Source organism: Plasmopara halstedii (assembly GCF_900000015.1).
Source record: "Plasmopara halstedii genome assembly, contig: Scaffold_2956, whole genome shotgun sequence".
NCBI lineage: Eukaryota > Oomycota > Peronosporomycetes > Peronosporales > Peronosporaceae > Plasmopara > Plasmopara halstedii.
The window spans coordinates 1,868,198-1,888,696 of NW_020189861.1; the positions used below are offsets into that span (position 1 = coordinate 1,868,198).

Sequence of the window (20,499 nt, forward strand, 5' to 3'; positions counted from 1 at the left end):
CCTATGATAAATTTGGTAATTGATACCGATTTAAAAAAGCTCTTTACTCTTGATGTTAGACCAGCACCTTTGATCCTTTGACAAGGAGATAAACTCGTAGACCGCTTGCGCCTATCTTGATCAGTTGGTGCAAGTACTCGCGATATTTAATGTTTGATTGATTTCCAACATAATACAGCCTCGTTATCACCGCAACTTGGTCTAAATTTTTGTGCGTGAGCCAAGCGCGACGCACTATAAATGAACTGCGATCGAGAGATCTTGTTTTCAAAAAAGATACCTTGACTTTCTGAACATTTAAAAGGATTAACGCATCAAAGCTGCGGTCTGGACTTTTGGCGCTCTTTTGCAGAGTTTTGCTTCGACTCGTAGATGCGTCTAACAAGTGCATGCTTGTTGCATGTAAAGCATTTAGGCAAGCAATAGTCACTTACGGGCCTTAGTAAAAAAATAATACGCAGTGCAACGGCTTCACATTAAATTTTTATTATCACGATATTTCAGTTTTCTCAAGACCGCGATAACTTCCAAACGCAGCAGAGTGTTTTTGGCATAGGAGACTTTCAACACTTAGTTTCTGCATTAACAGACACATCTCAAAGGTCTTGCGTTGGATAAAATTAAGATTTTTTCAAGTAGCAGGTGTCAAGTGCTTCTTCATCTCAAAAGTGATATGATAGAAGTCAAATTAAATTATTTTAAATCAGTGACAGATTCATGCATAACATATTCATTATATATATGTCGACCAATGGTGTAGGTGAATCTAAAAGCCCACGCGTATTACAGACCTCACCTGTTTAGCCCGATCTGCTCGATCTCATATGTAGAAACAGATCGCGGCACATCACCACGTTACTTGTGAGCTTCGTGCTTAGGTGCTAATGTAGTTTGGATAGTAAACGTATAAAATGGCACGCTCACCGTGACCCTTAGATCACAATCTGCTGTATTACAGCACGTATCTGCATGAGATACAACTTGTGAGTTTACCTTATTGATGAGTATCTCACAAACAGTATGACCTACAGAATATTCCTCGAGAGGTAATTCTCATATAGATAACGAAACGACGGCTAATTGTGTTCTATAAACTGGTGACCTAAAGTGTACAGGCGGGAAGGAGTTATATGAGCACCTGAGAGACGTGTCAGGGGTCAAATTTTTACTGCATGTTTATTGCTCATGGCAAGCCTGTCAGTCCCAGCAATTTGCTGACAATCTATCGATATGTATTCTATTGTGGCTCTCCTTGAGACGCTTTCATAAACTTCGACAATTTCATCGTTCTTGGCCGCTTGAGTTAAAGTATTCACTTTGCTACTGTCATCCACATCGGAAAGTAATCGAGCAATAGATGTTGCAAATACTTGCACCGTTTGATTTGGCTTACCGCAAGTGTATTTACAGCCTGACAGAAGAAGTGTTATTCGCCTAAATCCTAGAGTTTAGTGCTCTCGTCAACAGATGCATTGTCGCATTTCGTAGAAAATACTGTGATCATGAAAGGCTTCCGTACAGCAACGTTTTATCTGAGATCATTTGCGTGCAGCCAGCATCCATCGAGGAATCGAAAATTATTAATGCAAGGCATGATTCCAATTTTAAGGGGTACTTGAGTTGCAATATGTAGCTAGTGAGAATGTTAGAATCATTGCCGACGAGCAGCGTCGTGGTCCCGCTAGTGTTATATATACAGGAGTACCACAAATTTCGTCCAGCGTTATATCGCTCACTGAGCTGTAAGAAAGGCCGGTCCTTCACAAAGCGCCGGTCGACAGACCGCTCGCGGGGTAATGTTTAGTTCCTGTAGTGCAAAGGGGTCAGTCCCATTACACATGTTGTGCGAACTACATGCTTATGTGTGCTTAACGCAAACTATATATCCTGTACAGTTGTACATCTCTCAATTCCGTTATATATAAATTGAAACCATTTATCAGTTTAGGGAGGTTTAAAGCCTGTTGGCCATATTAGATGTTACTTCACCTCTGTCTCCTTGTTCACCTAAACCAACGGCTCACTGGGAGTGATCAACACGCGGTGAAGCCTGTCGACTGATTTAATCCCTCATCATTAAGTGCGTGTATACGGGCGGGTAAACTTGGTAGCACTTGTAATCATTCCAACGCCGACTACTTAGATGGATTCATCTATGGATAATTTGGACCCCATAGACGGTAGTCTCCTTCGGATCAACAGAGAGGAATATTCGCTCTTAGCGTACTTGTAATTGGAGTGTGTGGTGAAGCTGCAAGCTTAGATCCAAGATCACGCGGTCTTTAAAATTCTCCAACTGGTTCAAGAAGCGATAAATCAACGCATAGCAAATTTGGCTGCGTATGGTCAAAGATAGTTAAAAAATTCGGAACATCCCGATGTATGTTCCGTCACCTTCACCACAAGTGGTGGTGATTTCCTTCACGAAATGTCTCGTGAAAATCAAGGTTAAAAGCTTTTACAATAATGAAGACGAAAATTTTGTGTTTTGGTAAGGAGAAATAGACATCGCTATCGCGACGGTTCAAATTCGTGATGATCGCAGTCAAGTTACCTTTGCCATATTGCATTTGGATGGATATGCGAAATGACACGGGGAGTCAATTGCTCTGGCTACTTTGTCACATGAAACGAGTTGAAAAAGGCCATAAAATCGTTGTCCCTTTCGCCGAATGTGGAATCTCGACAATGGTCGAAGTTCTTGTCATGCCGCCAAGACAACAGTACAGTAAACGACCTGTGTACAGAAGCTTCGTGAGCTTCGTTCCTGTATGGCAAACAAACCACTGCCAGAGGCAGTGATGGTTACTGTGTGTATGTAAAGACTCACTTATGGTCCTCCTAAGACTGAAGTCTTCCGCCAGGGCCCGACAACAATGTGAGTACTACCTTACGGTCAAAGTCTTCATACTATAGTTAAAACCCATGCTTTTCTTTGCGATGACTACCGCACCAGTGGCCAACTTCACTGAGATAAGCATTGCTTCTATCGAGTACATTCGAAAGCAATGATTTATTTCCAGCATTACTTGGCTTCCGCGCCTAGTTTCGCGACGCGCCCGAGTCAACCAATACTTTAAAACAACGACTGTAACCCTTCACACTCGAAGTAACCACGAGGAGGCCTCCTCGACTCGTGTCGTCAACGAAATACAACGATTCTTCAAGGTCTAAAGCCTCGTGAGTGATTCTACCCCCCACACCCAAAAAAGTTTATAACTGCCCCAGTAGACCGCCGTAAGTCTACTGGGTGCCGGCGTTTCCCGATCGCCGCGTGATATTGGTACCACGTTGCTCGGAATTACTACGACAAGAACCATTAAGATGTTCATCTTCCACGTGGACAATCACAGAGGGTGTGACCAAACTGCTGACATTCATAGCAGAGAATTTGCTGCCTTCGGACAGTCACCGCGTTGAGATCCATTAATCTTAGATTTCCAGTACTAGCAATCACTGCTTCTATCTGATTGGCTGATTGACCACTGTTTGACGTTAACAGTAGTCCTCACGCAATGCAATCTTACAGACCTCGAGGTGGACAAACGGTATAACCTGGATCTAGGCATACCGTGGCTTGAGAAGCATGATCAATGGGGTTGATTGGCGTTCGAAAAAAAATGAGAGCAGCTCTCCTGTCATAGGTGAAACCCTTGGGAGTACTAAACCACATTGACTATGCACCAGAAGAAGCGCTCAAGCGCTCGGCAGTCGTATGCTGCTGGTAATAATCCACACTTCATTGTTATATGTCATGTAATTGACATTTCCCCGATCGGGAAGATAAAAGTCGTATGGAGTGACCACGGTAGTTCACCCAGGAGTGTGTCGATAGATCAAGTGGTACCCGGAGTTAGCCATTGGCCACTTGAATACAAACTTATCGTTGGCGAGCATGGAAATCTGCCCAACGGAAAGAGTTTTTGAGGCAGAGATGCCGGTTGTTGCCCCCCTCAAGACAGAAGAATGGTGCCAACAAATGTGTAATAGAAAGTCGAGGGAATCGACTGCAGCTGGATATGCCAATAATTTCACTAATACAGTCGTCGAGTCGGATTGTGGTTCAGTGGGTATACTTGACACCAAATATGATGCTCCCATCCGTTGTTTGGTTGAGTATATATATGTGAAGGAATTGCGGTACTAATACCCGCGCTCTGGATGCGGTTGAGTCCGCAGGTGAGTTAGTCCAGCGTACTACTTCCCGTGACGGAAATATAGTATGCGAATATTCTGGCCTATGCGTTGTGGATACAACGACTGGTTATGAAGTTACCAGAACAGATGTTTTTTGACACCGTGACCGACGATGGAAGAGCTGGTGTAGCTCACTTACGATAATTTCTTACACGACATCAATGACATTGCGGAGGTCGTGTTGATAGATTCGATAATCGACTCAGCGGATTTACGCTCATCATCAATCATGAATAATTCGGTTCTCGAAGAATTGCTACAGCGTAAGGATCACGCAAAAGCTCTGCTATTTTGAAAACCCAACCGGATTTTATTATCCACTTGTTCTGGAATACAGTGATGGTGTCCTTAGTGCGAAGCCGTCTTCTGGTCTTCCACCCGGACGTGGAATTCGACACGAACTTGATCGTGAACCTGGTTCAAACGATTCAGTGCTTAGACAGTAGCCACTGTTGCGTGAGGATATCGATGAATACTTTGCTCAAAAGCAAGCTGTTAGTTTGGTGAGGGGGAAAGTCCCCTCACAGCGCGCCGACGTTTTTTGTGCGCCGACTATTCCCGCGCAAACACCGATTTCACGTAAGATCGTCCTCGTCTACCGAATGTCCGGCTGTTCACAGTTTAGTGTACTTGATTTAGTCGATGAATATCACCAAATTTTGTTGAGGGAGGATGACATCCCTTTGACGGCTGTTTGTACACCGTCCGGTATGTTATGGGAGTCGCTTGTGCACAAGGACTATCCAATGTTCCAGCAACATCAAATCGATTGATCTTATATCTATTTCGACCATTGCGGTACTTCGCACAAACATACTTCGACGATTTTTGTGCTCATTCGAAGGACGAAGATGGCAGATCTGCCGCGGAAATTGCACTTGAACCTCATTCGTGTGGTGCTAGAATGAATGCGTGGGCATTCATTGCAAACAAATCTTGCAGAGTGTATTTTCAATGCTCACGAAGTACGGATCCTCGGTTGTTATGTGTGATGAACACGGTATTTGTGCAGACCCTGAAAAGGTCAAAGCAATCGTGGATAGGCCAACCCCACGAAGTATAAAGAATAGGAGTAAATGGTTTGTTTTGTCCAATCACCTGTATCGCTTCTCGCATAATTACGCGGAAATGTCGCACCTACTATCAAAATTGAAGAAGGACGTACCACGGGAGTGCCCATCGACGTGTGAAGAAACATTTACTCAGTCCAAGAGCAGCTTGATGTAAGAACTATTACTTGCTTTACTAGATGATACGAAGCTGTATAGCGTGGTGTGTGCGTGTGACACTTCTGAGTTTGCAATCGGTTGTGTATTATTGCATAAGGACTCAGAAGGACACGATCGTGTCGTGTCGTTTCAATCGTGACAGCTAACGTCAGCAGAAAAGAACTACCCTGTTCACGTCAAGGAGCTTTTGGCAATGAATTATGCTCTGGCGAAGTGTCGTGTTCACTTATTAGGCTTAACCCCGTTTGTCCTCTACCCGGATCACACCAGCTTGCGATGTGCAGTTCCGTCTCGTCATTTGTCACAGCAGATGACTCACTGGTTGTCATTCTTCGCAGAATACAGCTTCACGGTCGCGTACGAACCGAAAACGTCGTCCTGATTATGAGCGAGCCTATATCAGCTATATCGAAAACGATGTATTCGATATGACACATCGAGTGTATGTTAAGGATGCATCGTGTGATATGATCATCAAGGCACTCTCATCGAGTGGTAAGAAACCCCATGACAAGCTTCCTGGTCGCTTGAAATCATGGATGCATCGTTATGAATTGAAGGATGGTCTCCTGTCAATTAAGCTGCACATGCGACGAGCCATGAATTGTGGTTCCCCAGAACGATGAATTGAAGCACAAGGTCGTGTACGAGGTGCATGATATGGTCACTTCGACCGCCAGAAGACCTACCTGCCCAATATTGATGGCCCCGCAATGTACAAGTGGATTGCACGATTCGTGAAGACATGCGATGTCTGTTAGCGCGTGACGAGCGCACGGCAGACGCAAGCGCCACTACAGAGTCTCCCTGTTCCTGTTCTGTTGAAAGTCGACCGCAATCGACTTTATCTTCTATTTCACATAATGTCGATGGTCACAATGCTGTACTCGTAGACTCGGAAAGATGGTTTGCATCGTTCCATTGAGCGATTTCATCGATGCTGATGGTTCGGCTAGATTGTTCGTTGATCACGATTTTCGCAATCACGGTGATAGTGATACACAATTCGCGAAAAGATTTTAAATCGAACTGTTTGAAAGCTTGACACTCCTCTGGATATGTCCACAGCGGTACTCCGGGAGAACGATGGGCAAACAGAACGTTCCAACCGAGTGGTCAGTGACGTGTCGGGAAAAGTCTGTGCAGAAAATCCTGCAGATGATGCTCAATCTTACAAATGGTCGAGTTCGAAACGAACAATTAGGTTCATTCATACGCCATTTTTTAGAACGGCTTGCGACACTCGCAATTACCGCTTTGTGCGAAGGGTGATGTCTCTGAAGTAAGTGGGGGAGGTGCTCGGCAATCGTTCCATCTCAAATCGATACTATTAATGATGCGAAAGTGAAGCGCAAGTACAAAGACGCCTTTATCTCATTCATAATGCGTCATGTGAGCGTGATCACACGTGTGCGGAATGCAATCACCAATGCACAATATTTACAAAAGAAATACGCAGATAGACAAGATCGTCAAGAAAAAAATGCATTTTATTGTTGCAGATCCTGCACTTCTTAGCAATAAGAACCTATCAAACGAAGCGGTCTCATTCTTGGTAAATTCGAAGCTATCACCTCTCTTCTTCTGTCTATTCCGAGTAGTGTCATGCCATGACAATGCTTACACTATCGACTTTCAACTTGGATATCACGCAGCTTTATACGATTTCAAAGCCATATCTTTGGCACGAGGTCAAATTTTGAGCACCTTGGCGTCGTCGCCTTAGCATCCACCTCAGTTTCGCGAATATCATCGTGAACTTTGGAACCAAACGAACGATCGAGTCTCGGAATATCGACACGAAGCAGCTGGTGATCGCGTTGACGATTACTACGAGAAGCATATCCACCCAAACTCGACCGAGGTGGCTTGGCGGAAGGCTACGCATCATCAGCGGTAGCAGCTGCAGCAAGAGGAAAAAAATTGCAGAGCCTGCTCCAGTCGCCAAATCCGATTCTCGATTGCATCCCCAGGCTAGTTTCAGGATGCTATGCGAGATCGAGGACCTCGCAGACGACTCGTCAAGCACCCTTCACGCGTTTCTGCGCCCTCGACACCCAATCAAACATCTCGATCATCTGCCGGTGCACCACGAAATGAAGATTTTTTGCTTTCGTCAATCGCAATTCCAAATCAGACAGATATTGTGTAGCAGCCTCAGAAGAAACAGAGGGAGCACCCCCTACGGGCACCTCCCATCGCTTCTCAATGGATAAAGATATCAATTCTACCATGCTATGAACGTGGTGGTAGAGAGGAACGTCCGCGGTCGGAGAGAGTTCTTGAAAAAATGGCTGGGATATACAGCGAATGAGGATACGTGGGAGCATCGTAGTCGCACTCTTTTCGACTGTCCCTATAAAGGTATTGTGTTTGATGCGGGGCCAAAGATGGACCCCGATTAAGGGATCCGTCCCTCCCACTTCTCTCTCTCCCTCTCGTCGTGGATTCGACTAACGAACACACGTACTTCGCGAGTATCTTCGATACTGGAATGTACACGATCCTGCGCTGTGAATTGAGCAAATCAGAAGTGCATATCACGTATCTTAGCAAGTCTGCAGTGATATTCGCGTTTTGAAAATGATGGGCATCCACGGATTTGTTGGCACGAACCCAAGTCCAGAATTTAGATCCGATCGTCTCGACGGAATCTAGATGATATTGCAGGATGTACGGTTCATACATGCGACTTCGTGATTCTCTCTAGCCCGTGTAATCGGTCCGAAGGTGCGAAAATATGCACTTAGAATCATCACTCAAGCTTAACTTCGACAAAAGAGTTCGTCAAACTCTAAAGTGGCACCACCACGTCAGTCGTAAGATTCGTGACGACGATCAATCTCACGGAATTGCAAACACACTGGACGATCAAACTCGTCGGTGGGCTCTCCATAGCAGTTGTCATCCGCCCAAGCTGGTCGTTTGATGCCAGGTTTTAGCTCAACGTGCAAAAAAGCCATTCGACTTGGAATTGGGTGATCATTCAAGTTCGCTGGTGGCAAAGGCCCCTTCGCATGCTCGGATTGAGGTGTGGCTTTGCTCTGCGCTTGTCCCCGGCGCATGTTGTCTTCGATGCGGCTTGTATTGTGTGGGATAACGAATCACCAAGTCTCAGAGTTAGAGAAAGCTCGAGGAAAATGTGGGTAAACCCACTTTGAGTGGGGTGGTGGTGAAATGGGACCAGTCCCATCGCACATGTCGAGTGAGCCACATACTTATCTGTGTGGTCAATATCAACTATATATCCTGCGTAGTTGTATATCCTATATCCAATTCGGATGCCTAGGGCGGTTTAAGGTCTATCGGCCATAATGAATGTCTCTCACCTTTTCTTCCTCATTTACGGCTCCCTAGGAGTGAGCAACACGCGGTGAACCGTGCTAACTGATTTAAGTCTTCCTCAGTAAGTGCGTGAATACAGACGGGCCATTCCAGTTACAGAGCAGGTCTGTAAGATGGAAGTAGGTCGAGCTAAACATTAACACGAAGAGTACTCGTTAAGCGTCGACGTTTGCGCAATGTCTTGAAGATATGCGTGAACCTCATTGCGGTCCACATCTTGTCGGACGAAGGTATAACAGAGTACGCACCGCATTATAGTGTACATGCAAATGTTTCTCAGTTGTAGACAAGATGTAAATCACAGTGTGGTTCACATCTCGGGTTGATGTAACAAGGTATGGTTTCTACCGTGTATACCGTGTCATGCTGTACATACATACTCGTGTGCGATTGTGCAAAGCTTGCATATGTGTACGCAGAGGCCGTGGAGGTGGGATACGTGAGCTGTTGTGCGTTATAGAGCGTATATATAATTCAACAAATCAAATCCTGATTTAAATTAGACTCACTACTAAAATTGAGTAAGAGCAAAGGAGGGCAAATTTTTAAAGTGACAAGGCATACGCAGCCGTCCTCCATGTGTTATTATCTCAGAGTACTTGAAACGCTCTAAAGCGGAAGATCCGTTGCTTCGAAAGTTACGTTTACTTGACGGAAGGCCCGAGCGAACATGCCGGACAGAGTTAGCAATTAGCGATGTGGTCCCTAGTATTTTTTTAATGGCCATTATGTTCGGCCAATCAGAGTTAATGTTTGATTGTATGGATATTAAGAAAATCAAAAAGAATATTTGGAAAAGCACAAATATTCTCTTGCTGGCTCACAAAAGTTCTGGATGGCAACCAGCGGCGAATTCAAGCGACTGGTGCTCAAGCAATTCCCAGTGGCAAATGAAGTTGAATCAGCCGAGCACTTGTATTGGAAAAAATTTTATGCTCCGCAAGAATTTCAGCAAGTTGGCCCTGTTACGCATATTGACGTGTCGCCCGTGGCGCCGCACCAAGTAGCTATCACGTCTTCAACTCGCATTCACCTTTACAGCACCACGACAAACGAGATCGTGAAAACATTTAGCCGCTTTCGAGACGTCGTATATTCTGGAACGTTTCGCTCGGATGGTAAACTATTAGTTGCCGGCGGTGAATTTCCGCTCGTACAGGTGCTGGACATAAATACGCGTGCCATTTTGCGCTCCTTTAAGGGTCACACAGCTGCAGTTCGTAGCACCCGATTCTCAACCGACAACGTCCATGTGCTTTCATGCTCGGATGATAAAACTGCTCGGTACTGGGACCTGCCCACTGGTAAACCTCTGACTCTGCTAGGAGAACACTCAGACTATGTGCGCTCATCAGCTATAAGTCCGTCGTCCCACAATGTCTGGGCTACGGGTTCGTACGACCATACGGTGAAGCTGTGGGACTTGCGCACGTCGGACCAAACAGTGTCCAAGAGTATCATATGTCTGGATCACGGTGCTCCAGTCGAGGCGTGCATGATCATGCCGGGTGGTAGTCTGCTACTCTCGGCCGGTGGTAACGTAATTAAAGTTTGGGATATTCTTAGTGGCGGACGAATGCTGCATTCCTTGTCAAGCCACCAGAAAACCATCACTAGCCTAAGTTTGGACGGAACGAGTACGCGCTTGATGTCGGGCTCGCTGGATGGGCACCTAAAGATTTACGATGTGAAGACATACGAGCTTACACATGGATTTAAGTACAAAAGTGGTGTGCTCTCCTTCGGCATGTTACCAACCAACTCACACCTGCTTGCTGGCACGGTGGATGGTATCCTCGCTGTGCGTCGTCGCACCGTCAGACGGGTCGAGCAGAATGACATAACGACTCGTCAGGCTATCATTCGTGGTGGAAGCTATAAGTATTTTTTGCGCGGCAAGAACTCCAAGCCGACTGCTGCAGATTACACGGTGGCCACTTCTCGTCATAAGCGGATACAGCCGTACGATCGCGCTTTGCGAAAATTTGAGTACAAGAAAGCGCTAAACGAGGCGCTGGACACTCGTTCGCCTGTCGTTGTAGCTAGCATACTCGAAGAGCTTCGCTTGCGTGTTGGATTGAAGCGTGCGCTTGGAGGACGCGATGAGGAATCCCTCGAGCCTTTGCTGGCTTTTTTAATCAAATATGTGACTGATCCGAAGTATGCATCACTGCTGATTCACGTGTGCACAATTGTGTGCGACTTGTACGCACCGAAGCTTAGCCAGTCAATGCTCATTGACGGCTTGTTTGTAAAGCTTTGTGAAAAGCTTAAGGAGGAGGTACGCGTACAGAAGCAGGTGTTAAGCATGGTGGGAATGATGGATTCACTCATGGCTGCTCAGTCCGACGGGACTGTTTGTGTGAATGCCAGCGGTTAGAGCGGAACACAAATATGACATTAAAAACTTACCACGTGCGATATACACGTTTGTATAAGTAATAGCGGCTACCGAACCATATTAGTTCGTTATTAATTGCACATCAATAAGCTCAAACAAAGCAGCATACGCAAAAATAGAGCATTCAGTAAGTCAAGTTCTGCTCTGCCGAAGCGGAAGCTCGAATTTGCTTAGATTGTTTATTGATCACCATCATTCATCAAATAATGCAGCACATTTATTTACAGAGGACATGAATGACATTAAGCACGTCCTCGAACTCGATATTCTCCTGAACTTTTTTTGCCTGCATCTGATTTTCCTCATTCGGGCTTATTTGGATCACGTTGTCAGCAAGCGTCCACTTCTCGGCTGCGAGAGCAACAAAACATCAATTATTTATAAATTATACTGGTATAACGACGCAACGTACCAGCAACTATTTCCGGTACCCGCTTGTTAGAAACGTTAATCTTTGCTGCCAAGACTTCAATAGAGATGGCACTGTGGCTATGGCTAACGGCTGTCAGAATAAAGGCGCGTACCGAATCCAGAAAACCTGGCAACTCCTTGGTAAGAGCAACTTCTTCTTTCCAATAATCCTCGAATAAGCACGATTGAAGCAGAAAACCCGCTCGCAGCATTTTCGTCACAACTGCATCCTAAAAGAGGACCATCGTGTTATTCCTGTCACTCGAAACTAATCAATATTCTTTTTTTTCTTCTTCGAATCGTACCTCGCGAATGTTTTCCGGGATCATCGTGGAGGCGCCGGAAAAGAAGGTTGAGGGTATCGCCATTATTCCCTTTGCTAGAATTTTGGCCACAACCGTAGCGTTAGCCGTAGCGGGATAAACCAGATACAGCTTGAGCAACGCCAGATTAGCATCGATGTCCACGGTTTTGTTTTGCAGCTGCTCTGCTAAGTACGCCTCAAGCAACTCGACATTGGTCAGATCGCAGAAGCCTCGATTATTGTGCACACTTTGAAGCTGCTGCTGCGTAGTCGTGGGATACTTGGTCGTCATGAAGTCCACGATTGCTTGCTGCTGGAAGGCTGGCATGTTAAATACTTGAATTGCTCCTTCTGGTTGATTGGTTGGGAGACATCAGTATGCGATTTAACAGGTGTACAAACTATCTAATTTAAAAAATTTAGTTCTCAATAAGCAAGCATGATGGGTGTAGAATTGTTAACGTTACATTCATCCCTGACCCGACCGCAATCGAAGCAGGATAAGGTTAGAAGCGGCTGCTGTAACACTAAACGAAAGACGGTGCTACTTTCCACACCTCATATCGAAGTGTCAGCATTATCATCAACTTCTGCCGCCCTTGATCGTTGTAAATTAGTCATCGTGATTCGACGGTGCGCAGACTTAAATACACGTACGGGTGGTTTTCAAAGGATTGAAGAGACCGCGTATCGACTCGATATTCGCCGTTCGCGGCAGTTGCAGCACCCTTTTGTACTTCTCAGCAAGATCAAGCCAGGAGAGGTCAGCATCAGATTAATTGTAAATTATTGAGTGATTGGTGCAACCTTCATTCTCTCTGAGTATACGTTAGTAATCGTTGGCAACTAGCAACTGAAAAAAGTGAATAATGACTTTTGCATAAGCTCATGCAGAATACCCGCAGGGTAGCGCTTTTGTCAAATGCAATCGATGCACTTGATCAGTTACAGTACATCGAATAACATTGGTTTCTGAAGCTCTGTTGACACGCACTTCTAGTGTTGATAAAAGTAGAGTCTCGCTTTCCAAACTGCTTTGTCCTTTGTCGCTCATACCATTTGCAAAAGAACTTTTTCTGCAACTATGTACTATTCGGAATTGCGAGTTGAATAAAAAAAACGTTTCTAAATATTGCCTTTTACATCAGCATCTACCTTTAATATCTCCCTTGTGTTCGTCTTCACCCAAGTCATCGAAGTCTACTTCATCCGATCCGTCGTCTTCCGACTCTAAATTTTCATTAAATTCGGAATTAATTGATTGAGTCTCTTCTGCATCTGCCAAACAAACATACAAAACTCAGAATCAACTTGATTCAACGGCGTCAAGACTTTATTTCGGACCCACCCATAACATCTTGCTGCTTTATGACATTAAGCAGATCTCGTACGAGAAGGTTGTTTGGCTCTGTCTTTAAAACTCCATTGGACATCAAACACGCCAAGTTAGACTTCATCCCTCGGCTCCAAAAAATATTAATGCTGTATTTCATACTCTCTAGAGCAGCTTGTTCGGCTCCAACACTGTCTCGCTCATGAACGCACTTAAGAAACGTCGTAAGTACATTTACTGGCGCCTTGCCTGGCGCCCAAGCACCGTCAACGTCGTCATCCCATGGTTTTGTCATGTGATCCGGGCTATTATTCACTTCCGCACTCTCGTCTTCTGCACAGCAGCGTTATTTTCGAATTTCTTCAACTCAAAAAGTAGTAAGTAGTAAGAAGAAGGTTACACGAATGTGAGGGGGTGTTGTACATTTAGCTCTCTTTGATCAAAACACTCGATGGCGACAAATTGCTCAAAGCGTGAAGAGTCAGCGAGTACTAAGACGGAAGAGGTTACAGACAACGCACAGGCTAAAGTGGATGTGGAGAAGAACAAATGCTGCGAGAAAATGGAGGCTGATGACATCCTAGTCGATAATACTGACGCAGAGACAAAAACGATGAAGGAGGAGACTGGTAGTATAAAGGTGGAGAAGAGTCGCATTGAGGCGGAAGCATTTGTTGATGGCGACAAGAAGCCAAAAAATGAGGAGATACTGAAGAATAAAAAAAAAAAACTTTTAAAATCGACAAACAAGGAACAGAACACACAACGCATTGATAGAAATGTTAAGCAGGACAGTGTAAGCAGGCAGCAAGAGAGAGAAGATGACCGCTCCCATATTCGACGCAAGTCCGTTAGTTGTGACATAGATTCATGGGACTTAATTAAATGGGATGTCAACGCTGGTGGAGAGGTGTATGCAGGACAGAAGATTGGATGTGCAGGGCGTCTGGAAGAAGGCACGCAGAGACTGATCCAGGCCCCGTGCAATGGACGACTGTATTTTCTGACCAAGGATCAGTCGGATAAGTTTTTGATCAATTATGACAAAGCTGTAGAGACTGTTAGACGGACAGTGGCTTTTGTTGAGTATTGTGTTCACCCTGTACGAAACGGTCGTACTTGTTTAATGTGCCTGGCAGTTGTGGAGGACAACGAAGAAAACGAAGACACGGGGAGTGTGAGTGTGGTGTCTCATGGTCAAGTAATTCGACTGAATGCCGAGGAAGCACGTAGGTTGCATGCATCACAATATTTGAGCTTAAGTTGTGGTGATAGCTAAATATATGATCAGGAAAATTTGACTCGGATAATATTCGGCGTCAGCTTGGTGCGAAGAAATTGTCGCTGGTGCTTGATCTTGATCACACGTTGCTGCATGCTGTGCGTGTTGATGACGTCACAGAAAAAATTATTCAATCAGGTTGGCAGCTGGTATTGTTTAAGAGCTGTCAGCTCAGTAAGCTAATATGTGGCGGATATATACCTTGTGCAAGCAGATGATATATACTTCTTCTTTATTCCGGGCCTTGCACAGCAGCACGTAGTAAAGCTTCGCCCTGGATTGGCCGACTTTCTGACAAACCTTTCAGCGCTGTACGATCTATTCATTTACACCCATGGCACGAGACTTTACGCGGAGCAGATTGTTAAGATCATCGATCCGCATGAAACCTATTTCAAAAACCGTATTGTAGCACGCACAGACATTCCCGATATGCCTCACAAGTCGCTGAAGCTGCTATTTCCGTCGTGTAACGACTCTATGATCCTTGTTCTTGATGATCGGATCGATGTTTGGAAGGAAAATGAAGGAAATGTCTTTCTGATTGAGCCATATCACTATTTTAAATGCACATCCGAGATTAATAACGCATCCGGGCAAGGATTGGCAGGAGTAAAAGATTCTGAGGCTGAAGACAGCGAGGACAGACATCTTGCGCAAGCTGCCACAATTCTTCAGGTAATACATGGGCAATGCCCAAAACTACTCGATGAACTGTGCAGTAAGCGAAGCTATCCAAACAATTTTACTTGTAGCGAGTGCATGAAAAATTCTATGCTGGGCATGAAGAAGGAATGCAAGGAACAACAGTTGAAGAGCAGTTGGCTAGCAATAGTCGCGATGCTAAGGCAATTTTGAGCGCGGTGAGTTCACGTGCTTAGTTCTATGATATCTTTTATAGTCTAACGCTAATGACGCTTTTTAGCAAAAGCATGCAATCTTGCAAGGCTTGCATATCGTATTTAGTGGAGTATTCCCTATTATCGGCCCTCAATGCTACGAGTCGCACTATCTGTGGCGTCTCGCAGTGGATTTGGGAGCCATTCCCAGTATGACGCTCACTAATTTCCCATTGACGCATCTTGTGATTCATCCAGAGCGGTTAGGAACGCAAAAATATGTTCAGGTGTGTAAACTAAGAGATTCTTTTCTGGATCAAGTAAGCGATGCCTTCATGAATTGTAGGCAAAAAAGATTCCTGGGGTATTCATCGTAACCCCTGATTGGATTGTAAAATGTGCTCGCTCATGGTCTCGAGTCTCTGAGCAGGGTTTTCTTGCGGACAAGTGGAAGGTAAAGCACATGAAAACGGAGACCGAGAAGTTGGCAGATCATACGAGCGTGACCATCCCAAAAGGGGAATTTCAGAGCGCTTCTTTCACAGACGCCAATGATAATACCAACGGTGGTCAGCCTTCATTAGCTATTCGTACAAATCCTGATGGTCAAGAAAAGAAAATTATTAGCACTCTTTGTAAGGGAAAAGGGCAAGATGCTAAACGGAGTAAGCAGGTTTCATTTGCAAATTTTATGGACGACACTGGTAAGCCTTGTTGTGAAGATGGCTCATTTCACAAGTCGAGAATATTGAAAAAGTCTCGAGTAGCTCGAAGGCCTCGTAGCAGTGTTGGCCATGCAACTGGTGTTGTGGCATCTGGAGGGACATTTGATTTTTTGCTCAAAATTAACGCGACAAAACGCGAACCATGTGTTAGCGCGAATACAAAGAAAGCTGAAGTAGCGAAAACTACACCTGTTTGTCCTGCATATCCACTTAAGGTATGGTTAAGCCCTCGATTTCTCATTACTTAATTAAAGCTGACAAAATCACGAGGCTTGCTTGATAATAAGGATATGGACGATGCATTTTTGCGACTTATGGAGGCAGAGGAGCTTGAGTGCGAAAAAGAAAAAAGGCGCAAAAAAATATCGACAAATGTCAAAGACCAGCTTGTCTATCGACGAATAAACGAACGTAAACGGTCTCTGGAATCCGAAGCTACCATTAAGCAGCCTGACGAAAAGCGATTGAAAAGAGTGCTTTCGAAAACGCTTGACAAGGAACCTGGAAGCCTAGACGAGGAGGAGGAAGAGGTCCGTCTTTCTACAACATTCTATTTTGCGTTTTTGTAATCATCTGTGCTACTTGTTACGACTAGCTTGATGACCTTGAAGCTGATATCCTCGGTAATTTCTAAGAACAAGGTGCACGGGGTAGCCTTTGCCTTTCACCGTTTTGACCCGCATATATAAATAGGCAAGTTAATTTTAACTCTATCATTGCATCCTCTCTATCCTGGACAGATGCAATAAAAAGAAGGTTTAAGTACATTATTAAGGCCAATCCTTTTAAATTAGCGCGAAATGGTAAAGGGTACAGACAAAATATCTTAATCGAATTCGCTAATGCGAATTGCAACGAGCTGTTAAGCGGCACTGGAGCAATAACCTTTGCACGTCTACAACGCAACATAATTTGGTTATTGCGTCAAAATTTTGTGGTAGTGGAATGCATTTCTTGTTCATAACCACTACGATTATGACATCGAACTTTCGGAAAATGCAACACCTGTCTGGTCAGGAAATTTAACAAAGCTTCAACATTACAAAAAACATTCATTATGCAACACTTCCACACGACAGGACCACATTTTCGATGATGAAAAGACACATTAAAAGGACCGAGTGGCGCCAGCGGTGTACAATTTTGAGTACCACTCCCACGTCATTGCCAGCCCTTGTTCCAGCGAAATTATTGGTTTGTACCCTAGCAGACACTCCGCTTTCGAGATATCTGCGCTCGTTCGAGGCACATCACCAGGCTGTTCAGGCAGAATGTTAATCTTAGCCTTTTTACCAACAAGTCTCTCAATGATGGCAATAAATTCAGTGAGCAGCGCCGGTGTGCCACGACCTAGATTAAACACCTCACAACCACGACCACGGTCCAGACTCAGCAAGACGCCCTGCACAATATCATCAATGAACGTGTAGTCACGCGACGAAGAACCGTCGCCGTATTGGTCAATGGCGATATCACGCGCTATACGATCCATGAATTTAAACGGAGCCATATCTGGACGACCTCGTGGCCCGTACACCGTGAAAAAGCGCAGCCCAATAGTGTCCATGCCGTATAGGTGGTGGTATGTGTGTGCTAGCAACTCGCAACTTTTCTTGGTCGCGGCATACGGACTCACGGGAAAGTCTACAATATCAGTCTCACTAAATTTTTCCTTCATACTACCGCCGTACACCGAACTGCTGCTAGCGTATACAAACTTCTTGATGCCGAATTCGCGGCACACGTCTAGCAGCAACGTTGTTGCCACAACATTGGCGTGAATGTACATGAGTGGGTTATCAATGCTAGAACGCACGCCAGCGCGAGCCGCCAGATGCACCATGGCTTCAGGTCTCGTCTCTTTGATCACACGACGCACCAGCTTCTCGTCACAGAGATTGCCGATGTACACGCTTACTCGACCACGGTAAGTAGTTGTGAGCCAGTCGAGGTTACTCTGTTTGAGTTTAACGTCATAATAGTCGTTCATTTCATCCACGATGACAACATCATCCCCACGCGCGAGCAGGGCCTTGGCTGTGTGGAAACCGATAAAACCAGCAGCACCAGTCACGCAGATGCGACGGCGTGTAGTTGCTTGGAACAGGTAATCGTTGACAGTACATAGAACATCCGACATTTCGAATGGAGATGGAGCCATGGTCCTTGAGGCTTAGGTTGGACCGAGTCTCAAAATTGAGAAGTGAAGACCTCTATTCCGTTACTGCTGCATGCCATTGACTGACTGACATGGTTTTCGTGATCTTAAGCTCGTATTGACTTTATGCCTTCGTGTCGAAACAATAGCCTTTTTCGAAGCAGCTGGCATCTAAGAATGAAACTCATCACACATGACCAAAAAGAGAGCTTTGCAACATAGCAGACAGACATAAAGAATCCATGATACATGTATGAGAGCTGCAAAATCGAGAGCTAGCAAATTTACCTTGAAACATTTGGTCGAAAGCGTAAAATGATTTGTCTTACCGACCCGCCGACAAATCGACACGGTAAGGACGTGTCTCGACGAAACTTTCCTCACCCTTCGTAACCTGTGAGTCACTCGGACATTTAGTTTGTGCGGGTCCTTGAGAGCTTGTATGAAATATTGCTACTCATTTTTGTTCACCAACATATGGGACTACGACAGAGTTACATCACGAAATGAAATATTGCTCAATAGCACCCATTTTTTGGTGTCAGAGAGCAGATTTTAGTATCTCTATACCTCCCCAGACCCTTTTGTATGACCACCTGTCAGTGAAAGAGGTATCCTTGACAGCAAGCGCCACGCGTCATGCTGCTACAATTCATATGGTGTGGATGTTATATTCCAGTTTGTGCTGTTTAGGTGTAGTGGAGGGCACTTTAGTTAGTGTATGATATTTTTTCATTGCTTTCCATTCTACATGTCAGTCACCAAAGAAGTCTAAAAGCCATCCCCTTGAACTTTAGCGAGGGCAGGTATGCAGGCAATAAGGCCTGCGTGCGGGGTGGGTCCTTAAAAATGTTGTTGCACAACGAACCTATCAGCTTTACCCGCTTCCACGTTTATACGTTGTATAAATGTTGATAACGTCATATGTCTCGTACCTCTGGTGCGGTCAACGATTTTTTAAGAATATTCTCGGTAATAGATCAAAACATGAGCGACCTAAGCAGCTCTTAGACGCCCTCTTTGTGAGACATACGGCACAGCCGATTGTCGAGAATGAGGCAAATTTTACGCTTTGCCTCTTTCGGCACGACTCACCATTCGCTACGGCGGGAAGTGTTGCGACACCCTGCCGCAAAGATTACATCAAAGTTCAGCTCATGTCGAATGATCTAAATCTGACTCCAGGATTCCGCTTACCCGCCTGCAAGTGCAAGTGCAAGAGTCGCAACGTCCTTGAAAAATAGTTCTTTTTGATGTTACTCGCCGCACTTGGGCAAAGTCCGTACGCGCCTATGCATGTGGAACCTCTACTCACACCGCATGCGAAACGATTGTCGTTTCGCGATGGCTTCCTTGCCCCACACGTCGATACTCATCGGGAATACCGCTTATGCTTCGAAAAGCAGCGGTAGAAAAACCCTGCCATGAATGTTCTACCTTGTATTATGAGTTGCAAGAATGTTGATAGGTTCCGTACTCACTTTGTGCATTGGGGTGAAAAAACACGTCGTCTTACTTATCTCAAGGCTTTGGAAACCAGCTTCAGTGAAGCAGATTTCTATGTAGATTGTCGATTTGCGCTTGAACTGCAGCCTCGTTTATCCATGAAAAATCTGTACGAATGAACGATCGAGAGTATCACTCACCATACGATTGGTTGGTCAGCACTCAGTATTGGGGAAGCGTGCTGCAACGGACAACTCTGTCTATTTATTAAAAAGGGTCAAAGGCCGCAGGTGCGTAGGGTCAAATCGTTCCAAAGCAGGGCTGGATACACAAAGTGTTCCACGTGATGGCTGACCCTCATTTGCTCATCAACCAGCGACAAAAGAGCTCAACCCTCATGATCGTGAGCTTCCTCGGAAGTGGCGGTACGTCAGCTCTCTCCCGAGAGTCTCGCCGTACATCCTAAACGGAAATGAGGCAGGTTTTGGATGCGCTCTCCCAGCTTCATCATCGTAGGGTGTTCTTCTGGTAGTTTAAAAAGTTCCTAATCCGAGTAAACGTAACCGTAGCGGATGGTTTGGTTACACTGCTCTGTTGCATCGAAGCGCGTCCATTCCAACTGACTCGTGAGTGTGTGATTGTAATACGGTTCTGACAAGCCCGCATAGAACACTGATTTTTTGCGTTCTCTATCAAAGTGACAAGTGAAACGACCTTCGTAACGACCGTGAGAAGTCTGATGTAGCAAAACTAAAAATAAGGTCTAGTGACTGTAGACACTGCATGTAAGAGTATAGATAACTCGATAGGAATGCTGGCCAAATTGTGG

General features: G+C 45.0%; 7 protein-coding genes across 7 annotated transcripts; 4 read left to right on the forward strand and 3 right to left on the reverse strand.

The window, feature by feature from the left end:
• Positions 1-1,502: 1,502 nt before the first annotated feature.
• PHALS_06483 (uncharacterized protein) lies at positions 1,503-1,746 on the forward strand (the record flags this gene model as incomplete). Its single annotated transcript, XM_024719775.1, has 2 exons — positions 1,503-1,515; positions 1,610-1,746. The coding sequence occupies 2 exons, from the start codon at positions 1,503-1,505 to the stop codon at positions 1,744-1,746; spliced, it is 150 nt and encodes a 49-aa protein (XP_024585041.1).
• A 7,860-nt stretch (positions 1,747-9,606) lies between these two features.
• PHALS_06484 (u3 small nucleolar rna-associated) lies at positions 9,607-11,151 on the forward strand (the record flags this gene model as incomplete). Its single annotated transcript, XM_024719776.1, has 1 exon — positions 9,607-11,151. One exon carries the CDS (start codon positions 9,607-9,609, stop codon positions 11,149-11,151), a length of 1,545 nt encoding a protein of 514 aa, XP_024585042.1.
• A 238-nt stretch (positions 11,152-11,389) lies between these two features.
• On the reverse strand, positions 11,390-12,215 carry PHALS_06485 (translation initiation factor subunit k; the record flags this gene model as incomplete). The annotated part of the gene is made up of 3 exons (XM_024719777.1): positions 11,390-11,523; positions 11,585-11,813; positions 11,889-12,215. The coding sequence occupies 3 exons, from the start codon at positions 12,213-12,215 to the stop codon at positions 11,390-11,392; spliced, it is 690 nt and encodes a 229-aa protein (XP_024585043.1).
• A 230-nt stretch (positions 12,216-12,445) lies between these two features.
• PHALS_06486 (uncharacterized protein) lies at positions 12,446-13,515 on the reverse strand (the record flags this gene model as incomplete). The annotated part of the gene is made up of 7 exons (XM_024719780.1): positions 12,446-12,485; positions 12,545-12,623; positions 12,695-12,705; positions 12,787-12,976; positions 13,043-13,165; positions 13,236-13,307; positions 13,383-13,515. 7 exons carry the CDS (start codon positions 13,513-13,515, stop codon positions 12,446-12,448), a joined length of 648 nt encoding a protein of 215 aa, XP_024585044.1.
• Positions 13,516-13,671: 156 nt separating this feature from the next.
• PHALS_06487 (TFIIF-interacting CTD phosphatases, including NLI-interacting factor) lies at positions 13,672-16,700 on the forward strand (the record flags this gene model as incomplete). Its single annotated transcript, XM_024719781.1, has 9 exons — positions 13,672-14,449; positions 14,512-14,640; positions 14,717-15,180; positions 15,258-15,365; positions 15,428-15,628; positions 15,688-16,045; positions 16,109-16,281; positions 16,354-16,596; positions 16,662-16,700. 9 exons carry the CDS (start codon positions 13,672-13,674, stop codon positions 16,698-16,700), a joined length of 2,493 nt encoding a protein of 830 aa, XP_024585045.1.
• Positions 16,701-17,174: 474 nt separating this feature from the next.
• PHALS_06488 (nad-dependent epimerase dehydratase) lies at positions 17,175-18,227 on the reverse strand (the record flags this gene model as incomplete). Its single annotated transcript, XM_024719782.1, has 1 exon — positions 17,175-18,227. The coding sequence occupies one exon, from the start codon at positions 18,225-18,227 to the stop codon at positions 17,175-17,177; it is 1,053 nt and encodes a 350-aa protein (XP_024585046.1).
• Positions 18,228-20,016: 1,789 nt separating this feature from the next.
• PHALS_06489 (uncharacterized protein) lies at positions 20,017-20,300 on the forward strand (the record flags this gene model as incomplete). The annotated part of the gene is made up of 2 exons (XM_024719783.1): positions 20,017-20,095; positions 20,212-20,300. 2 exons carry the CDS (start codon positions 20,017-20,019, stop codon positions 20,298-20,300), a joined length of 168 nt encoding a protein of 55 aa, XP_024585047.1.
• Positions 20,301-20,499: the final 199 nt, after the last annotated feature.